The sequence below is a fragment of the Cygnus atratus genome, chromosome 1 (genome assembly GCF_013377495.2).
Source record: "Cygnus atratus isolate AKBS03 ecotype Queensland, Australia chromosome 1, CAtr_DNAZoo_HiC_assembly, whole genome shotgun sequence".
Taxonomy (NCBI): Eukaryota; Metazoa; Chordata; class Aves; order Anseriformes; family Anatidae; genus Cygnus; species Cygnus atratus.
In genome coordinates, this window is record NC_066362.1 from 103,462,956 (window position 1) to 103,484,280 (window position 21,325).

The 21,325-nt window shown below is 39.6% G+C and overlaps 1 protein-coding gene across 4 annotated transcripts; it reads right to left on the bottom strand.

The window, feature by feature from the left end:
- Nucleotides 1–3,496: 3,496 nt before the first annotated feature.
- On the bottom strand, nucleotides 3,497–14,332 carry TIGAR (TP53 induced glycolysis regulatory phosphatase). 4 transcript variants are annotated; one of them, XM_035545930.2, is made up of 6 exons: nucleotides 14,225–14,332; nucleotides 12,255–12,292; nucleotides 10,339–10,460; nucleotides 7,979–8,056; nucleotides 5,437–5,547; nucleotides 3,497–5,005 (listed from the first exon to the last, which is right to left on the bottom strand). In XM_035545930.2, exons 1-6 carry the CDS (start codon nucleotides 14,254–14,256, stop codon nucleotides 4,547–4,549), a joined length of 840 nt encoding a protein of 279 aa, XP_035401823.1. In that variant the 5' UTR covers nucleotides 14,257–14,332; the 3' UTR covers nucleotides 3,497–4,546. The 4 variants fall into 4 exon arrangements, with proteins under 4 accessions (XP_035401823.1, XP_035401822.1, XP_035401825.1 ...); XM_035545929.2 differs by lacking the exon at nucleotides 14,225–14,332 and adding an exon at nucleotides 12,527–12,579; XM_035545932.2 differs by lacking the exon at nucleotides 7,979–8,056.
- Between the last annotated feature and the right edge of the window lie 6,993 nt (nucleotides 14,333–21,325).

Genomic DNA, 21,325 nt, shown 5'->3' on the forward strand with positions numbered 1-21,325 from the left:
GCCATTAAATGGGCAAGCTGAGATATTTCTGACATTTATTTCAGTTCTGTTTTCCTACAAAAGTAGGAAAAATGTGACTTTTCCTTATCACTTGAAATCCTCATCATGCTAGTAACCTCTTTAATAGCTCATTCTGTTTTCACAGCCCCTCTTACATCTTGGCAGCTACTACTGAAAATCCAACCTGTAGTTAAGGCCTTGTCTCCCACTGCTAATTAGAGACTGGCATTTCACAAAGACAAAACATTCATTTTCCACTACTGAGTAATCCCTCAAATATTTATGTTCTGCTAGTATTCCTAATGGAGCCATCTATAACTTCAACTCTCCTTTCCCATTACCCCAATAAACTGTACAGTTACTGTACAAATGTACAAGACGACTTTCTTACAAAAAGAAGATTTAATCTTAGCATCAATTTCAAGACTTAAAAAGACCAATACTATACACAGATGTAAAGATAAAAGGTTTAGAATTTACTTCAGAAGCTATCAAAATTACTGATTTACTTTTTAATGCATGCATTCAATGTAACAACAGTGAAAGAAAAAGTATTGCTGTATTATATACACAGATACAGACTGGACAGAGAAAGAATTGAAAGCTGCCCTGATGAGAAGGACCTGAGGGTGCTGGTTGATGAGAAGCTCAACATGAGCCAGCAACGTGCACTTGCAGCCCAGAAAGCCAACTGTATCCTGGGCTGCATCAAAAGAAGCATGGCCAGCAGGTTGAGGGAGGTGATTCTCCCCCTCTACTCTGCTCCTGTGAGACCCCACCTGGAGCACTGCATTCAGCTCTGGGGCCTCCAGCACCAGAAAGAGCTGTTGGAACTAGTCCAGAGTAGGGCCATGAAGATGATCAAGGGTCTGGAGCACCCCTCCTAGGAAGGCAGACTGAGGGAGTTGGGGTTGTCCAGCCTGGAGAAGGCTCCAGGGAGACCTTATAGCAGCCTTACAACACCTAAGGGGGACCAACAGGAAAGCTGAGGAGGGACTCTTTGTCAGGGGGTGTAGTGACAAGACAAGGAATAATGGCTTTAAACTAAGAGGTAGTATGTTTAGATTAGATGTTAGGAGGAAATTCTTCACTCAGAGGGTGGTGAGGCACTGAAACATGTTGCCCAGAGAAGCTGTGGATGCCCCATCCCTGGAGGTGTTCAAGGCCAGGCTGGATGGGGCTTTGGGCAACCTGGTCTAGTGGGAGGTGTCCCTGCCCATGGCAGAGGGGTTGGAACTGGATGGTCTTTAAGGTCCCTTCCAAGGCAAACCATTCTGTGATTCTACAGTTCCAAAATTAGGACAGGCTATAGGATCACCTAGGCCAGTATCCTGTCTCCAACAACAGCACAGGACTACATTTCAAACACCTGCAAATACATTAAAGATGGTAAAATATATTGTAGAGATAGAGACAAAAATCTCTAAGGGAAAAGTATTACACAAGAAGTAGCAAGGAATTTGACCAGTAAGTAGATTTTCTGATATTTACCTCATCAGCAAAGGCAAAATGTAATTAAGCTTGGGGGTAGCAAGAAAGTAAAAGAAGCCTTTCTAGGCTAAGGAAAGCACATCTCACCAGCATATTTTAAAACATCCAACATACTGACTTTAGGAGGAAAGTGTATTGGGTCCCCAGTCACTTCCTAGATGTGGAAGGATGTGCGTTTTTAACTTCGTTACTTTGGTTCAAAGAAATATTAATGGAAATGGCTGACAAAATTCAGGACATGGCAATTACAGAAAAGTTCAAGCTATTTAAAGCACCAATAGGATAGCCTCTCACTACGTAACTAGCTTCCCTGAAATAAACATGAACTATCAGAGACAAGCAAATTAAGAATGAACTCTCTTTCTACCCTCTTTCATAAACTCTGTTAGTAAACATAATTAAAACTTGCCCATCTTCTTCAGTTGTGATGATCTAGTATTCAGGAGCCATCTAGCAAGATGCGTTTCACAAAAAGCTTTTGTGCAAAAGCCCACATTCCCATTTTTCCATCATATGTACATCGCATATTTCATTTATTATGTCAAGAAATCAGGAACTATTTCTTTTAAAATCTTTGGACACTTAATAAGAGTCTTGAGCAGTTCCTCAAGCTACCACTGGCATATCTGTTGTTTTTTTTGCTGTTGTTTTTTTTTTGAAACAGGCCCTTTATAATTTCACAAATACAAGTTTACCATTCAGGTGGTATTCATGTATAATCTCAATAATGGCTAGCTAACCAAGTGTTTTTCCAGTTGGCTGGCTTTCTGGGAAAAAAATACTTATTTTCTAAACATTTTACTGTGACAATCTGAATTCAAAAAAAATTTTACTTCTGAATAACACTGAAACCAAACACTTAAGAACACCTTTGTTTTGAACAAAGACTGCTTATATGAAAGTCATTTTGACTAAAGCTTGTTTTTGTGTTATTGAGAAACCTTAAGTTTTCCAGGATCATATATTATGAAGGTTTCTTTTTTGCTGGAACAACCTTACTCATAAAACTGTGCCCAGATATACTTGTACATTTATGAACTGCCTCAAATTGGAAAATAAGAGCCATAAGAAGAGGTTTTCCCCTCTACCTATAAATAAAGGAAAGCAGTTGATCAATCAGTAACAAGGTTTACCAATGCAGAAGTTCAATATGCACCTCTGATTTAAGTTTACCAATCCAACTTTAAGAGTCCAGTTCTTATTATGTAATGCCTTACAGGACAAAAGGCTAATCCCTGCTGACAAGTGTTACTGGTACCCATTTTCACACATCAGGCACACTGCTTCTCCCCTCTGTGGTTTAGTTGTCAGACACAGCAGCAGCTAACTGGTTTCATCATCATTTACTAGATAAACAAATCCTACTGCAAGTGAAAGCCCTAGGTTTGTTTCCAGGTTTTGGAGAACTCTGCCATACAACACTAACTCTGATTATCACAAGGCAGAACACTTCACACTTTATCCTCCACATTTTGGTAGTATTAGCATTGGACAAACAACACAGAACAGAAGCAGACCCCTATTCAGTGTTCGCATAGGAATCAAGACCATTTACCTATTGAACCACAGTCACAGAAATGTAAGAAGCAAAGTACAGTCATGAGAGTCAGATTAAACAGTTCTGTTGTTGGTTTTCAGCAGGACAGCATTTTAGTATACATACTGACCTGTTCAACCAAACAATGGCAACCTCTCTTTGCTCCTTAAAATTCAAGTGTCTGCTTCAAGACAAAGGAGCCAAATCGGTTAAAGTATGCGACAGCACATTAAAAAAATACACAAAATTAAAACTTCAGTCAAACAGTTAATTTCATACAGTTGCAAGTAGTTTAAGTGTATTTCTACCATTTTAACACCAGTGTTTTTTTCTTGTGAAGAGTTAGGTTAGCACTAATCCATCAGCCCTTCATGAGTAAACAAGTGCTCTACTTAATTATTAAAAAAGTAGCCTGGAGTTTTTCAGAAAAAAACAGAAGCTATATTATCTGAGCAAGGCTTCATAGAGTATTATTAACAAGAACTTTTATTTCAAAGTAAATACAAAAAAATTGAGTTCTGTTCAGGAGCCTTTAATTCATTTTTACAGGCTTAAATACGCAAATGAAGAAAAGGTATGTGGAGATTATAAATAACATAAATCAGATAAGCTTGCACAGTAACGCTACAAACACCCCAGTGGGGAAGGTATGCAGCACTAACAGCAGCTATATGCAATCAGTCATCAACAATCAAGCAATCAAAGTTGCCAAATTCTAGGCAAAAATATTCATCCATTAAGTATATGACTGCAACAGACAACAGGATTCCAGTCAGGTACAGTTTACCATATTGATAAGGTTGTTTTTTGGAATAGAGGCCATTGTTTCAACTATGTGCGCATGAGGTTCCTCATTCTGCTTACAGTTAAAAATAAGTACTTTGTTTGTGTACAGTGCTCTGCAACAGAGGTCTCAACCACACTAACATTTTCTTACAAAACACTCCTGCGAGGTAGGTATATCATCATCCCTGTTGGGAAAATGGAGAAGAGGTTTGCCCAGAGTCTCACAGTTATTTAGTATCAGAACCAGGAATGTGTCATCTGACTCTGTACCAACCTTTTCCACTAGGCAATACCCCTTTTTAAGTTATACTATTGCATTCAAAAAATTACTTCAAAATAACAAGTGTTAATACTACAATATAGCATTTTGTAATAAAACAAGAATACAGTATAGTTCATTTTTTAAGGTACCGTTACCCTCCCCTGCCCCAACTGCTTTACCTGAAGATAACTAAAATATTTATGGACTAACAAAAAACAGTTTAAAAGTATTCACTGTAGGAGCAGGCATGCAAGTGACTGGATGTAACTGTTCATAAAGAACATGTGTTGTTCCTCCAGCACCAACTTATACATGTACTAGGAGCATGCAAACTGAATGTTATTTTAAGATGGTAGGCAGTTGCGTGTCTTCAATCTTGCAGTTTAGTGCCAATAACTCCAGTCGATATAAATACCTTTCCCAAGCTTAGTATAATGGTGACTGAAAACCACTCCCCCCTATAAAAACTCTTAAAACACTTTCTGAGCTACACATTCAGCTCCCACATCCACCAAGTGAGAGTCTTGATTAAGACAAACACACCTGATTTCAGGTTCTAATCTACTTCCATTTTGAAGTTTTATAATGAAGTGACTAACTCCTGTATTGGGACTGACAGAAGACAACTGAGACTTTGTTAAGTTTGCTGGTAAAGTACACTTGAGATCTGAAACAAAATAACCAATCCAGTTCCTCATGTAGGCTCCATGACTCACCACTAAGATATTGGCATCTAATACGTTAGAAGCTCCACCATTATCAGAGCTAAGTCCTGGCTGACTGCAGTGATTTGTCCAAGGGAAAACTGACTGTTCTTCAGATGTTCCTGAGCTTCTGCTTGCTGCACCATGCATCTCTCGCTCTTTCTGTTCCACTTCAACAGCTAGCTGACATAGAAATTCAAAAAAATCCTTTGCACGTTCTCTTACCTAAAGAGAAAATAAAGGTCAGAAGAGTAAATTGTGAAGAATGCAAGAGATTTTAGCTTTCAGAAAACACAGATACAACTATTTCAGATAAAATACAAACATCACAGACAAGACTCTGAAAGCACAGGTAAGCTAGTGAATGCTGTGAAAACTGCTCTGCCCTTCAAAGCCAAGGTTGAGAGCAATTGCCACCATCCTTCTGCATATGAGAGCTTAATGAAGAGTCAATCTCAGAATGAATATTTTACTTCTAAAGAGACTCCCTAATGGACAACCATTAGGTCAAGTGGTGTTTTTAGCTTGGAAAAATGGTTGGAAAAAGTCCTTTGGTTAGACTAAACTTTCAGTGAAATGTTCCTAAGTAATCAATAGCTGTATCTGCACTAATGAAATAGCCTAGAAACCAGGGCACAAATACATAAATACCATACTTCATCTAGCGTTTCTCCTCCAGAAGGTGTGAATGCAGGACATTGTTCTCCAGCAGCCTTTGCCATAGCCTTGAGGTCAGTCAAAGGCCTTCCTTCTGCAACACCGTATTTCTGTAAGAGGCAAGTTACAAAGACTAGGTTTAGCACGATAACGTCTTCACTATCACTTCCAATGCAAACATCTCCCACCAGCTTTGTTTTCTAGATTCTCAAGTGTAATGTGCAGGTTTAACTACTTTTTACATTTAATCCCAACGTTGGGGGAAAAGGTATCTTTATATCTGCTATTTAGGTTAGAAGTATATATACATTGGGTAGAGAAATAAATTAAGAGTAGCATCTCATTTAAAGGGCTAGCATTCAAAACACTACTTTCAGCCTGATCTTTGACTAGAGATTCTTTTCTTATATTCTTGACACTCATTCTTAGTATACAAGATTCATGTGTCTTCATAACTGAGGTTGCATTGCAAATACCCCTGTACATAGCTGTTCACAGGAGGATAAACTCCATGTACTTTTCACTTGCAAAAATACTACAAGGAATTATTTTTCACAAGCAAAAAATATTTTTATCTACAGAATTCTGTAACTGCCACAAGACGGAATTAATCCATTTTAAAAAAAAAGTTTTTGAAAAGGACAAAGAGTAAAAGAAAAAAACACCATAAGTACTTTATCTATTAAAAATAACCAAAGGGCCACCCCCCTATTTTTTCAGGGCACACATTACTGCTGTGGACAGAGTTTTTAGAAAACAAGGAAGGAGAAAATGATCTTAAGAACATATGCTAATGGACTCAGAACATGCAATTAATGATCTTGAATGACACACTTATTCCTGAGACCTCCAAATGCAAAGCCCATATGAGAAACAGCAAAAAGAACCCATATATACCAACTAGTCATTCTGGACCACTAGTAGTCACATTATAAGTTAATATTTATCATCTAATATATTTTAAAAGATATACATGTGGATGTCTACTACCATTTTTTACCTTGAAAATATTTCCAAAGTACATCTCTCAACAGTGGCAAAACAGATTAATACTTCTCCCACTAAAGATTAATACCTCACTACCACTAACAGATGAAAAACACATTCAAGCAGAAAGCTTTAGTCCTTTCTTAGAAGGACTGAAGACAGTGAAAACAGTACAGTTGTGAGTATTCTGAGAAAGTAAGGACTTGTGCTGTACTGCCAAACTCTCAGTTACCTACGTTCCATAGATCCAGACACTGAGAACTGGAAAACAAATACGTGCTTATTACTGATACTTTGATTTCCATGCTGTGGACATGGAATTTGCAGCCATAATAATTTATTACAGTCTTAGGAATTTAAGTGTACTGAAACAAGTCTACTCTCAGTTCCCTTCTCTAAAGGGAAGCTTGCAATTTAAGAACATTACGATGTGAAGAAACAAAAGCTCTGAAACTACTAAAAAGTAAATCCTAATCTTAAAAGATTTTTCCAGACTTCTCCCATGAAAGCAAGGCACAAGATAATAAAGCTTTCTTAATAGGATCAATGACATTTGTTCCTTTAAGCTTAAGTTTCTTCTCATGCTATTCGAACTTAATTTCGGTTATCCAGAGCAGTGCCTTACAATTTGTGGCTTGCAGAAACCATATTGGCATTTCTATACATCAATTCCAAACACCATGAAAGGAAAAAAAAGTAACAAAATTAAGATTATTCTTTGTAAAACTGTATCACAGCCCATGATATATTTGAAAACACCCGGTGGTTAAGCAATTAAAGAAGATTGAGAGGCATGTCACTTGCTGATTTCAGGGGGTGAACCAGAGTTTCTGTCAGAGAAAGAGATCAAAATGGGAAATGCTACAATCAGGTTCTGCTCTTTAAACACTTACTTGCCTGCAGGCAATATGCAGTCCCAATTTTTGCTTTTGTAGCATTTCAGTATTTAAAATTCAGCTGACACAGTCAGTGTAGCATCTGAAGGGTGACTCATACTAGCAGAAACAGCCAGCATCTGAGTTTATTCTGATCAAGACATAGTTAAAAACAGACAGGAGGTACTATTACGCCTGTAATTAGATAAAGGGGCTAATCAGGAGAGCAGATGGTTCCATGACCAGCAGAAAGTCTTCCAATAGTCTTCATGCAAATGAAAAGGTATAAACAGATTAAAAACACATCAGGTTGTGCCATCAGGCTAGAGAAGGGAGGCAAAGGGAACACCTTTAACATTTTATATATGGGGCTAGAATGTATAGCTAAGCTTTTTATTACATTTCAGGTAGTTCCCTCCACATGCAAGTCATTCAATACTGAAATCACCAGAACACCACAGTTACAGCACTACCACTAGATTTTGGCTTTGCTTCAGAATTCTGCAGTCAGGCAAACTATTTATAGTACCCCATGTAAAAAAAAAAATCAATTCTTAATTATTAAGTACACATCATATAGTGCTCTCCACTGTTAAATCTACTATTTAATAAGTCAAGATCAGCAGTAAGTTGCATTTTCAAATTGTTCAATATTAAAACAAACTCTTTTGACACTTACTCTCTCTCGAAGTCTTGCATCATACTTGATTTCCAAATCTTTGCAAAACTTATTTTTTCCTATAATTGTGGCAGCAGTCTAAAAAGTGAATATACAGTCACATCAACACCTAAACCATCTTACAAAACCACAGTCTAAGTGGATTGCATTAATAGTACCCAAAAACCCAAGTACACAAGATTAAAAGTTTTCCAGCTAATAGCGTCTGTCAGAATTGCATATATGGCCTGTGTCATGCCACAAAAGGCAGAAATGTTGCAATCTTCTGGAAGTTCTTTCCCAATTTAAAGTCCATAATAACTGGAGACACTTAGCACCCATGAAAGGTGGGCAGCTAGACGCATATCAGCAGCACGATTTATTGGGATAAAAGCCACATCTCCTCTTGAGTATACTGCCACTCACAAAGCAATCATGCCAACACATACTTGTAGTATGTGGGTCATGCTTGCAAGCAGCCCATTCCTAAAAACTGATCAGTTACTCCAACTGCCAACAATATAACATCTATTGAATGAAATCACTTTCTGGAAAATGGCTACTTAATACACCTCAGAAATCAAATACTCTTGAAGCACTTAAGAGGAAGGAGGGTGTTTGCTGGCAATATACAGAAGTGTCAGTCTTGATGCTCAGGAAAGAGACGCACACTGGATTATATGCTTAAAAAAACGGATTATACTCACCTGCTTTTTGACAGCATGGCCAAAAAGAGAGAGAGAAAACCCAAAGGGCTCAGTTTGCTTTTAATAATGTCTGGATGTCTTGAGTTTCATATTTTCACATTCCAGGTCTGTCTGCTCTCTTCCACACTGCTAATTTCTGGAGCTAGTCTTTGACCCCTCCTTACTAGGCTAACTCTGTCAAACATGCTCCTCTGCAAAGCCTCTCTCTCTCTGCCTGTCCTATACCTGTTCACTGTGCATCTCTTTTAGTGCTCAAAATCCCTGCCCAGCTAGTACAATTCTCTTTGCATACATCCCCAATTTCTCCTACCCTGCTCAGGCTTGAGTGTTCCCCCACCCCCACCCCTTTTTCAAAGGAACTTGTACATTCCTCTCATACTTGAGCAATGAAGTGACAGTGTAGTAAAGGGCACCCTTCATAGATCTGCAGCTGCCAAAAAAGGGAGTTACAAGCAAATAGAAATTGAAGCTCTCTTCACGTCTTTGGAAAAGCTTCCGCAAAGTCTGGATAGCTTTCCAAAAGAATGGCAAAACATGTTGCTGTTATGCAAAGGACAAATTCAGATCTGCTTTCTACTTTAGAAGTGCGCGAACACTTCTCATGGAAAAGGCTTTCTCTAATAAAAGATGCCATTATTATGCATTTTATAAATATTTAATTATTGCACTCCTCCCTACCTCTCTAGTTTGTTTTCTGCCTAAGTTATGCTGCTACAAGCCTATGAGTCACTGGTCTCACAAGTTTATGTGCTGCAAAAACAGATGAGCAAGATGATCTGTGTTAAAATGAAGAAATTTTATCCTAGATTTCGTTGATCTGGTTTACAAGGCTTCAAAGACTTTTGTAGCAGTACAACTGAGGAAAAAGCAAGAAACTAGGGCTATCATAAATTTCTTAGTTTCAATCATGTGAAGCCTTATGTCTCCTGAAATCACAGAATCAGTAACAGGAAACAGAATTAAGGATAGGACTCCCATAGGAGATGTGACCTTCCTAGAACAGCTAGCAGCTCGACACCTCTACATATAAAAGTTCTGTTTCCCTAACTTTTTTGAACATTTTGTAATCTTGTATACAAAGCCACACGTAAACCCACTCAGTTACTAACATTGTTTCCTCTTTAAATAATCTATTTTATATCTTTAAATAATCTATTAAAATAGTACATAAGGTGAGAGGTATGGTATTACATTCCTGCCAAAATCCAACAGCTCTGTACATTTAATGGTTCTTGCACTGACTTTACAGCAAGACTTGATCTTGCCTTTATTGGTCTGCCTTTCTCAAAAAAAAACCACAAGTAGTTACAATACATAAGACAGTGCAAACAGCAATTTGCTTTGTTTCTTCAAAGAAAAAAAACAACTTTGGTCTGTGTTACCTCTGAATCCCAATCACTTTTAACAAGAGTCTATGCACACACAAAATAACGGAAAATCCATAACAAAAACACGACGTCATCTTGCAAGCTGGCCTTCATCAGTGTGCTGTTTGCACTGGTTCCCTTATTCACAGAGGCCTTCTGGAATTCTACACAACTCAAACTTCAGTTTTAAATCTATTAAAATAGCCTTTGGCCTTCCTTCACTGTATTATTTTTGTATCATCAATAACAAATAAACACCAAAATCTGAGGCTAATATTTACATTCAGTAGCCTCAAGAAGCACTTGCCTGCTTTGCTCGAAGGAGGTCACTTGAAAAGACATGAGTAAATTTTACATTACTGAGAAATAAACCAGCAGCATCTGCTTGTTTGAAACCAGTTGCAGAGAGCGGCTCATCTACTCCTTGACCTACAAAACAAAAACCCATCAACATTAAGACAAGTAAATTTAAAGTCATTTATCAGCTTAGAAAACCTGGCAGAGAGAATCTGCTCAGTCATTATAAAATGCGTCTCCTTCAGCAGAGTCAACCATTTGTAAAAGTGACTATTCCTCTGGTCTTTCTTAAACTTTGTCACACAGTATAAAGAAAGGGAGCACACACTAGAAAGGCAGAAGGATCATTTACTGATTATATTGAAATTAAGGTATTCGCATAAGAAATTTTTTAAAAAACTTTTAAACATAAGACAGAGGCCTACACTTTCTAAACATGAGTAGTCATTTCAAATCACTTGTCCTTTTTAGAGTAGGCTCTGGTAGGCTCCTTGCTAGAGGAGTCAGTCTCAAGTGAAATTAAAACTGAAAATGTTTGTCCACTGTAAATAAGAAAAAACAGACAATACAATTGAGATACAACTGTTGATACTAAAATACACCCATGGAAAAACACACACATCAGGAGAGGCAAGTCCTAACAAATATGAAATGGCAGTTCCTCCCCATTCCAATATCAACAATGCCCTGAAGAAATGATGCAACAAGATGGGATTTTGTGTGATGTGGAAAGCAGCACACACTCTTTGCCAAAGACACAGTTTCACAAGAATTTTAGAGTTGATGTAAACACAGTCTGTTGTGGCCTCTTCCTCTCCCCTGCTCCACCTTGCATACTGACACTAATGCTCACACAGCTGCATAGCAAGTGTGTTGATTTAACAAATCTAGCTGAAAAGTAACCCTTACAAAAATGGTTTTCAGATAGAATAGTCTGTGAAGCTAACTGGCCACAGAGCACTAGGACAGTGCTGAGAAAACAAGCACTTTGGTGACCCAACGTTAATGACAAAGGTGTGCTCCTTTGTGCTGGCTGATTCATACACCCAGAACTGTGGCAGAGGGACCAACCTGTAAGAAATTGTTGTGTCCACGCTTGTATTGCCTACTTTAAGTTGCAATGTCAAAATAGAGGTAGGAAAATCCAGAAGCACAATTCTTCACAGCACATAGCACTGAATAAAATACACTTACTCAGAGTAAAAGCCTCCAAGGTTCTTTGTAGCTGTAAGCCTCAGTTTTCCTACAACAGCTCACAGTTTTCAGTTCTGGGTCTTTGAGTGAGCCAGCATTAATTAAATGCTTTTTCTAAAAACTGTTGTCATAGAAAGAGCTGGGATTGAACATTCAAGCACATTTACGCAATCTTCACTTTTCTTTTTTCCTTGCAGGTGACAGATTACCACCTCAAGGCAACAACATCCTTTACAACATGACCTTTATTCCTGCCTCTTCCTTACTAACTCCAGTCGTTGCATGAAGGTGCACCTAGCTGCTTCTTCATCAGAGCTGCTGCTCTCACTACTCATGCAAGTCGCATAAGCCCTTTTCTCAGGCTTGATACTAACTACTGAGACTTAAGACAGTGGTCTGTGACATTCTGGCATCCTTAACAGGTGCTGCTATCACTTCATTCAATTACAAGTAACTTTTTTTTCTTGTTTGGCAAAAGGAAATGTAACACTTTTGTCAATACCAGAAAAGTACCACTATTCGGTGGCATTCTGCAGAGACTGACATGGAATCTTTGTAGTCTTCTACAGTTATCAAGCTAATATTCCCATCTACAAATAAAAATATTTTAATAGCCTAAGGTATTCAATATTATTCTGTCATAATATTTAGCAGTTGATTATGGGATTTTTCATTTTGTAGGGAAGAGTAGTTCTCAATCTCCAAGAAGCTAGTAGAGTAACTGACACTAACCTTGCAGTATCTTGTCTTTGTTGAATCTTGTTTCTCCACTGAAAGACATTAGACAAAAAAGTGACTCAATAATTTAGTCAAAGTTCAATAACATTATTATATTATAAAAAAAAAGGGAGAAGAAGATTCTGAATATCAAAAACGACATACAGCACAGTACAGCACAGCCTCCTTTCAAAAACAGATGCATTTGAAGATTTTACCATAGAACAAAACAATTTTCAAGTAATCAGCCTCAATCACGCCATCAATATTTACTAAGACAAACCTACCTGGAACAAAGAGAAGTAAAGCAATCTCTTGAATTCATCATAAATGCAGCATAATTTATCTATTACAGTGTCATATTGGAGAGAGAGAGAAGTAGGAAGACTCTGTAGTCCTCTTAAGAGAGGTATTTACTACTCAACTGGACCCCTGTGCTTTAGAGGGAAGCCAATTCAAGCAATTATCAAAGTTGACAGCAGAGCAGCCTGCACACCTCGAAGAAGCACAGCATAAGATGCCGGAGCTGTAGAAGAACTACTAGAATGAACATAACCTGCTTTCAAAATTAGAATATTTAATCTTGAAAATCGTAACTGGGGATATTGCAAGAGAAGAACAACTAAAACCACGTGAAGATATATTCAGTAGGAAAAACTTAACATGAATAAGTTTAAGCATGCTTTGTTGAGACGCCTCACCTGACTGAAATGTCACATGCTTAAGTTTTTGCAGTACTAAGGGCCAAACATGCTGCTTGCTTTTTAAATACCTATCAACACTGCTGGGCAGAAGTCCTTAAGACGAGCCCCAAATAGATAACCAATCACAGAAAGCAAGCATTTTAAGAGAGAACACTTTTACAGCACACTCTAAACATCCCTGTGCACAGGGCAACAATTTAATTCCTCAGACTCTATCCACACCCTGACAGCTGTTTTCAGCCTCCTGAGGAAAATGCATCAGGGTGGATGGAGTCCATCCTGCTGGTCATCAACTTGGGGGTGGGAAACAGCAGCATCTGCAGATTTCCAAGGAGCACTAATTTAGCACAGCATACACAAGCACAGCCGAAGTTAACACCAACCCATTTCCTGATGAATGACTTGTATCTTTCTGAAGTGCCTCCTACAGTCCCACCTGAAGATCTCAAGTTTAACAAACTGTTTCAGGCTTTCGTGCTGTCTAAATGATGTAAGAGTAAGGCTGCAACTAGAGCACCAAGTCATGGGATATAGGTCTGGAAGGGAAGAATAACTCTTTTTAAGAGGAAAATTAGAAAAAGGAAATTGTTGCTCCAATTGCACTAATCAACTATTAAGCCATATTATGCTGAAGATGAAAAGAAAGTTTGGTTTTCATAAAGTTAAACAGCTAACTACTGTCAGTTGGAGGGAGCTGGAGCTAGCTCGGTAACTGCTAACTTAAATTAAGCTGACTTTCATTTGGAGGGAGCTGGAGCTACTTAGTCCCGTTAACCACTGGTCTCTGTCAATATCCCCGACAGCCTGAAAGAGAAGCTTGCCTTAGTGATTTTGAAGAAGCCACAAATACCAGTTCTTTAACATTTCACAACAGAAATGTTAGCCTACCCTTCTTAAACGAACTTTTCACCCCACCAGAGAACTTTTGGCAGGAGGACGGTCACAAGACCTAAGAGCTCATAAATAGCCCTTACTAAATTTACGTGTAACACCGTACTCGGTCGATACTGAACCACCCTGACACAGCGTGCCTTAAGCAAAGCCCACTCCGCCAGCCTGCCATGCCCAGCCGGCGCTAGCAGCACCTCCGGACCCAGCACAGCCCCGGCAGCGCCGCACAGTCCCCGGCGGGGCCCGGGGCACCGTCAACGCACCCCCCCCCGGCTGCAGGTGAGGGCCGTGGGGCTGACGGAGCTCCCGCACGGAGAAGAGCTGGCGGCGGAGACAAAGGCTTTGTTTCCCTGAAGGGGGAAGAGGAGGAGGCGGCGCGGCGGTACTCACTGCCGGACGACGGTCAGCCCGAAGCGAACCATGACCGCCCACGACCACGACGCCGGCTACCGGGGCCCGCACTGCGGCGCCCGGCGGTGACGTCACGGGGCGGCAGCCGCCATTGCTCCTCCTCCTCCTCCTCCTCCTCGTGCCACCGGCGGTAGTTGGCGGCCGTTATCGGCTCGACCCGCTGAGATTCAGCGGTACGGGAAGGTAGCTCCTGAGGGAAGCCTTCGGCTCGTTTCACTAAATCTATCAATCAATAAATAAATATAACACACCCCTTCAATCAATCAATAAACACCCCCCCAAAAAAAAAAAAAAAAAAAAAAGAAGCAACACTTTCTATACGAACTTTCTTTCCTTAAAAACTTCTCTGCCTCCATTCCAACGACCCACCGCAAGGAGAACCGCCACCGAGGCACAGTTTCGTGCCTCAGCCATGAGCTTTTTCCACCTCTTGGAATACATTGGAAGCCCCAGCGCATTCATCACCTTAACGTTTGGCAGGGACTGTGGGGATAGATGCAGGTTCAACCTGTGTTTGGCAGAAGAAAGTGTGTTTGGGGAGAACGGCTGCTTTACAGGCAGCAGGTACATCATCTAGTGGAGATGTGGGCTGTGCCAACCAGTCCTTAAAATGCTACGGATGTAGAATATTTCTTCTTAACAAATCGCCTTAACAATTAAATCGAATACATATACAGTCTGAAACATCTTTTAAGGTCTCAAGGCACATATTCTTACTTTACAATTATAATCAGGTGGCTTTCATCTTAAACACTGATTTTCACGTAATCTCATGATTCTAGGACAAGAGGCTTGACAAGTTTACTAGGTTTCAAAAGACGCAGTATTTGCTGATGTTCAGACTTGTTCTATCAACTAAAATAAGAACACTATTCAACAACAGGACTTTGCTCATAGTATCAGTAGTGGGTAAACTATGCTTTGGTACAAGTTTTGGTTAGAAGTCTTGGAAGCCAAATCATATTTCCTCAGTGATCATCAGCAGAGAGAGGACTGGTTTCAAAGCAACTGTTCCAGACCGGCAGTTCACAAGGCAAAGCAGTGGGTGATACAGGCACGTTTGCAGACTTCCACAACAACTGGGGCCAAGCTGGCCTTGTGTGGTACAACTCGTAGAATAGTTTGGGTTGGAAGAGACCCTAAAGATCATCCAGTTCCAACCCCCCTGCCATAGGCAGGGACACCTTCCACTAGACCAGATTGCTCAAAGACCCATTCAGCCTGGAGTTGAACACCTCCAGGGATGGGGCATCTACAACTTCTCTGGGCAACCTCTTTCAGTGCCTCACCACCCTCTGAGTGAAGAATTTCCTTTCAAATATTTAATCTAAATCTATCCTCTTTTAGTTTAAAACTGCTACCCCTTGTCCTATTGCTACACTTCCTGCTACAGAGTCCCTCTCCATCTTTCATATAGGCCCCCTTTAGGCACCAGAAGACCATAATAAGGTCTCTCTGGAGCCTTCTCCAGGATGAACAACTCCAACCCTCCTGTCTTCACAGGAGAGATGCTCCAGCCCTTTGATCATCCTCACGGCCTTCCTCTGGACTCACTCCAACATGTCCAGGTTCTTCTTGTGCTGAGGGTCCCAGAGCTGGACGCAGTACTCCAGGTGGGGGTTCATAAGAGCAGAGAAGAGGGAGAGAATCACCTTCCTCAAACTGCTGTCCTTGCTTCTTTTCATGCAGTCCAAAGCCTCCCTACATTTTCTGAAAAATGAGACAGATTGTGATCTTCTTCAGGCCCTATTTACCCAAATCATTTCAGTGCCTGGGATCTAGATGGGAGATTGGTGGAATAAAATTTTGGGATCCAGAATCTTGGATGAATTTCATATTAAGACTGTTGCAGATTGATTTGCTGGATGGAAATCACTTTTGCTCCACAGCCACCATCATTCTTGAGAAATAGCAGAGAAGAGGAACTCGGAAGAAGGACAGAGAGAAGAGCAAAACTAAACTGAACATGGCCACCCACCTACCTACCAACATCTCACCCACACCCTGTATCACAGTGGTGTTTGCAGACTTAAGAGTAAGACTGACATCTGATCTAGATAAAACAAATCAGCTCTGTTGCCTAGTGGTATTCTTTCTGGGCCAATTGACAGCATTTGTGGGAAGATGCATCTTCATTTTGTAGTTGACATTCTTGTTGCCTATGCATTGCTCCCTGTGTGAGTAAAGGGATTCTTTCTTCTGTTGCTAGGATTTGCCATTCTGACTTTCACTTTTCCTAGTATGGATGAGCAAAGCAAAAGAAAAGAAGTCTTAGAAAAATAGAAGTTTGTTTTGCCGTTCCTTCCTTACCTCCTGTTTTTGAAAAAAAAAATCATGAAAAAATACACATACATTTTGGCAAACTGCAACAACACTACATAGAAGATGTTTTTATTAACACAGAAATAAGATATTCTCCCCAGGAAAGGTCCTACTAGCCAGAAATAGTAAGGATTTTAAATTGCTATCATTTTGGGAAATTAACCATAAAAATTTGGTCAAATCGTGTCTCTGTTATTGATATAGGGTAGGATAACAGGTAATATGTATTTTATGGTTTCCAAATGCAAGGAAAGAAATGGAGAAGTCACCTAAAGGTGAACACAAACACCCAAGAAATTATAATAACACAAAAGGACTGAGAAAATAGTATTTAACATTAATATTTTAATCATTTTGCTGAGGATGATTTATAATAAGCAATGAGCAATGACCTAACTGCTGGTAAAATGGACAAAGTTACAGAAGAAGCAACCACAGATCATCATTTTCACCTCAGAAAGCTGAAGTTTTATGGTTTACAGATGATCTAATTAACCAAAATATTAGTTGTTCAGAGAGCTGAGTGTATTTGCTTTAGGATTTCACAACAGAAAGAAATAAATTTTATCTAAAAATCAGTTATTGGAGAAATTTTTCTGGGTTGCCCAGACATCTGACCTAACTTTGAAACCAATTTGTGTCTTAACCCCCCACCCAAAAAATAAATAAATAAATAAAGACTAAAGCATAATTCTTTCATTTTCTAGCATTTTAAAACCACATGATAAATTGAATGTTTAATACTGCACTGGGTCTATTTCATTCCCCTTTTATCTTCCTTTAGTACTGTGGCATAACCTTGTTTTTCTGTAGTGCCTCAGAACTGACATTTTAAATGGGTGAAATTAGTGACATGTCTAGCCTTTACATGATCCAGTGCCAAATGACTCAGCTCTGACCTATTTCTATTGTAACACCATTAAAAAACAATTGCGTTTTGCTACGATGGTAAGCCCCCAGCTGTGTTTCAAGCATGTTTTAAAAGTACAAGAAACAAATGTGAGTCAACACTGTTATCATCTATCATCTTATAAATGCATGTTTTGGTACGGGTCCCTTGGCAAAAGTGACAGCTCTTCAGGCAAAGTTTTAAGAGACTTTGTCTGAAGTTCCATAGCCTGGGCTTGTGAGAAAACAGCTCGAAAAGCATGAGACTTCTGACTTACAGCCTCATGGCTTGGCTACTAGATAATGTTTCCTTTTATCATTGTTTAATACTCTTATCTTTGCTCTTGTCTTCTTCATCTTCATAGCATGCACACACATATATATATTTTTCCTGAGTGTTTTAACCTTATTTGTCTTTTCTTCCTTTTCAGTAATTTATCTGCTGTAGCACATCATGTCAACCTATGATCATGACCCTATGTTTTAAATTGACCCACTGAAACAAAGTGTCTATAAAGCATAACTGCTAACACAAACAAAGAAACTCCTCAAATGAGGAACAGTATTTCGAGGAACTCTTCTTAGGAAGAAAAATATTTTGTGGTGCTGGAAATTGAAAAATTTCAAACAGGAAATATTCTAGTAAAAAAAAATCAGTTTTGAAAAATGTTGACCGTGTGGTAAAGTCATTACCACATGGATTGCACATCACTAACATCAGACAATATCAGCAGGCCAGGAAAACTTGTCTCCTTGGAAGAAGAGCTAGCAATTAAAATATGCAAAATTGAAGTCATCATCTGGGCGGTATTCTCTGCAGACCACTTATCATTTCAGGAGCTGATCTTCCTTCCTGCTCTGACAAGTTCACCAGCCCAGGAGAAACCAAGACTGAACTTCTGCAGAGTTCTTTCCTCCCCCACCCCTCTTGCTCCATAATACAATTCTCAAGGACATGCTGGCATGAAGAAATTCATGACTTGGTCAAATCCTAGCACAGAGATTGTGCTCTCACCAGTTCTTAAATTTGTCAGGCTGGAGAATATGGTTGTGTAATACCTTTTCTGCAACTACCTTAATTGCTTTCATGGCAAAGTAACTTCAGGAAAGTGTTTAATTATTTTTCAGATGGCTTTCAGTGATATATACCAGCTGCAAACAGGGAGCAGAGCCAGCCCCATGTGGCTGTCCCGCTGAACAGAAAACATCCAGTGCTCCTGCAACAGCACTCCAGGCCAATTTGCACAAACCCGGAAGTGTGAAAGTGCAGGCTACACTTGCACGCCTTCTGGGTGATGAGGATGAGGACCTTCAGGCGAGCTGTAAGGTAGGCGAGAAGTTTCAGTGAAACATTTTGATTTCCGGAAGGCTGTGAAGCGCCCGGCATCTCCTCCAGGAGCTCCACGGAGCCGCAGTTGTGAGAGTTACGTTACTGCCATCTAGCGGCCCCCGTGAAATATGCACCTTTCGATTTTACAGCCCAAGTCAGGTTCCCATTCGAGTTCTGCATGTCACTCAGATTACGTATTTAATCGTTTGCTCCAGTGCTGCTAGCCATCAAGGAGAATCACATCCAGATTTTACAAATTACTGTTGCAAGTTTCTATGACGTGAGGCCAAACCTTAATACCTAAAATTGCGGAAACGCATTATACTCTCAGGGCACTCCAGAAAGATCAATACTTTGCCATATGTAAGAAGCAAATCCAAAGAAACTTGAGGAAGCTGGAAAAATTGAGGGAAACTACTTTTGTTTGGGAGTGCTGAGTAATAGTCCTGATTCATTCCTTAGCCTCCAGCTGGTTATGTCCAGATCACAGTTTTGTTCGAGTGCTGAAAAACCCTAATCATCAAAAAGGTCAATCTGTTGCTCTTCAGAGATGGATGCTTGTTACTTTCCAGCTAGACAAAACAGAGGTCTTGCTCTAAGAAGAATTACTGAATAATCTGAGCAACTGTAGCTCCAAACGTGGCCAGTGGGTTGATCTTTCTCTCTCTCTCCTTCACTGCTCTGTCCTAATGCTTCTCGTAGTTTCTGCATGTTATGTTTTGGAGAAGCTCAAATAACATCCCAGTTTATTTTTAGAGAAGAATCAATATTAATATGGAGCTATCACCACATAATTTCTACAGGACAGACATTTAAGCAGACAGACATTTTTCCCTTTTACTGTACTGCCCATCAACTCCTTTCTCTCTCTCTAGCAGGTTGCAGCAGAACACAGAACAGCCCCTCTTGCCAAGCATATTGCATGTAGAGCTCGTACCTCATTATAAATACCTCAGCTTTATTCATCTTCATGTTTTAAGTTAACAGGTCTAGGTTTAATGTGTCTGCTACTGAGAACTACTATTCCCCACGCAGCTCTGAACAGTCAGAAGCCACAGAGTGCACCTGAAGCCTATGCTGAACAGTGCTCTGATGTTCTCCCTTGCATGTGTCTGTAATAAAATACCCACAATTTTCACTGTTTTCCCCTGGTTTTAGTGTAAAAATATTGTGGTACCTGTGCCCCTGCAACCACACACAGCTGAAATGTAAACCACCTTTGGGAATCCTTTTAAATACAACATGACATTAAGAAAAATGGAAGATTTTTTGTTTGTTTGTTGTTGTTGTTTTTTAAAATATTTCAAGGAGGTACAAAGTAAGCGTGGTGCAGCAAACTTTCTCGAAAGATCTGAAGGGATCCCCAGTCTTTTTAAAATAAACTTTCCCTTAATTGGGAGAAATGATTCAGTGTGCTGTGGGGGGCAAAGAACTAGAGCATAGCCTCTTTCTCTTAGTGCCAGCTGGCTGGCTGTGGTTTGCAAAGCAGTGCAGAAGAAGGCTCTAGTATAATTTCTGTAAAAACTGAATGCAACTGCTTTATGTTTATGGCTGCAAGTAATTGTAGACTGTTACAAACCTATATCAGCAATAGTCACCTGCATGAGCAGGGCCATACTCTTGCCTGGCCTGTTTCTTCCCTGTGAAACATAAGATTAAAATGCACATTTTCTATCTTGTTATCTAGATTGTTATTAAGCAGTCCATGAGCTTGATACAGCATTTCATGCTCTTCATCTCTCCTGCTCTTTCCCCCAGAAACATTTGATTTGCAGTAGGTTTGAAAATTACTGTAATTTATACAGTGTGGAGACATTCTGTGCATCCTTCTAGACAAAGTATAATGGCTGATGGCCTCTGACTGCTGACAGTGAGGTTCAGTGACCTAGACAGTCGTATGTGTTTATTTTAATAGGATAAAGCACCATTGAAATGCCCAGGGGTTAACTCTGTATTGAGAAAGATGGACTCATGATAACTCAGAATGAACTGAGGTTAGTGGGAAAATTATTGAACCTTTTAAAAGTCAACAGTGGAGTTCTCACTGTCTTTAGCAGGGGTAGAATTTCATTCCGTTTGTACTGGTTGCATTAGATTTATAGGGCTTTTTGCTTCTTTAGAGCAGCGCAGAACAAAAAGTGGCTCCATAGTTCATGGACAAATTAATTTTTATTTATTTATTAAACATGAAAGTCAGTCCAGCATGCAGTTGTTTTAAAGCAGGATTTTGCTTTGTGGTCCCTCCTTAAAATCCTCAGGCTATCCTTATATAACGTATAGGATCATGATGGGCAGATATTGTTTGCAGATGGTAGGAAGATGACAATACAAAATAGTTTCACAGGCCACATAATGGAACTTAACCCTATTGTGTGTGGCTTCTCAGCATTCAGACCGCTTTCGTTAGAGAACGGGAACAGGCTTTTTTCCAATTATTTTCAGTTTAGCTTCTGCACACTACATCCACTAATTTTGAAAACATACATTTATTTAATCTACAACAGAAAATGTCTTCTTTGCTAGATATTATTTTAGTAAAA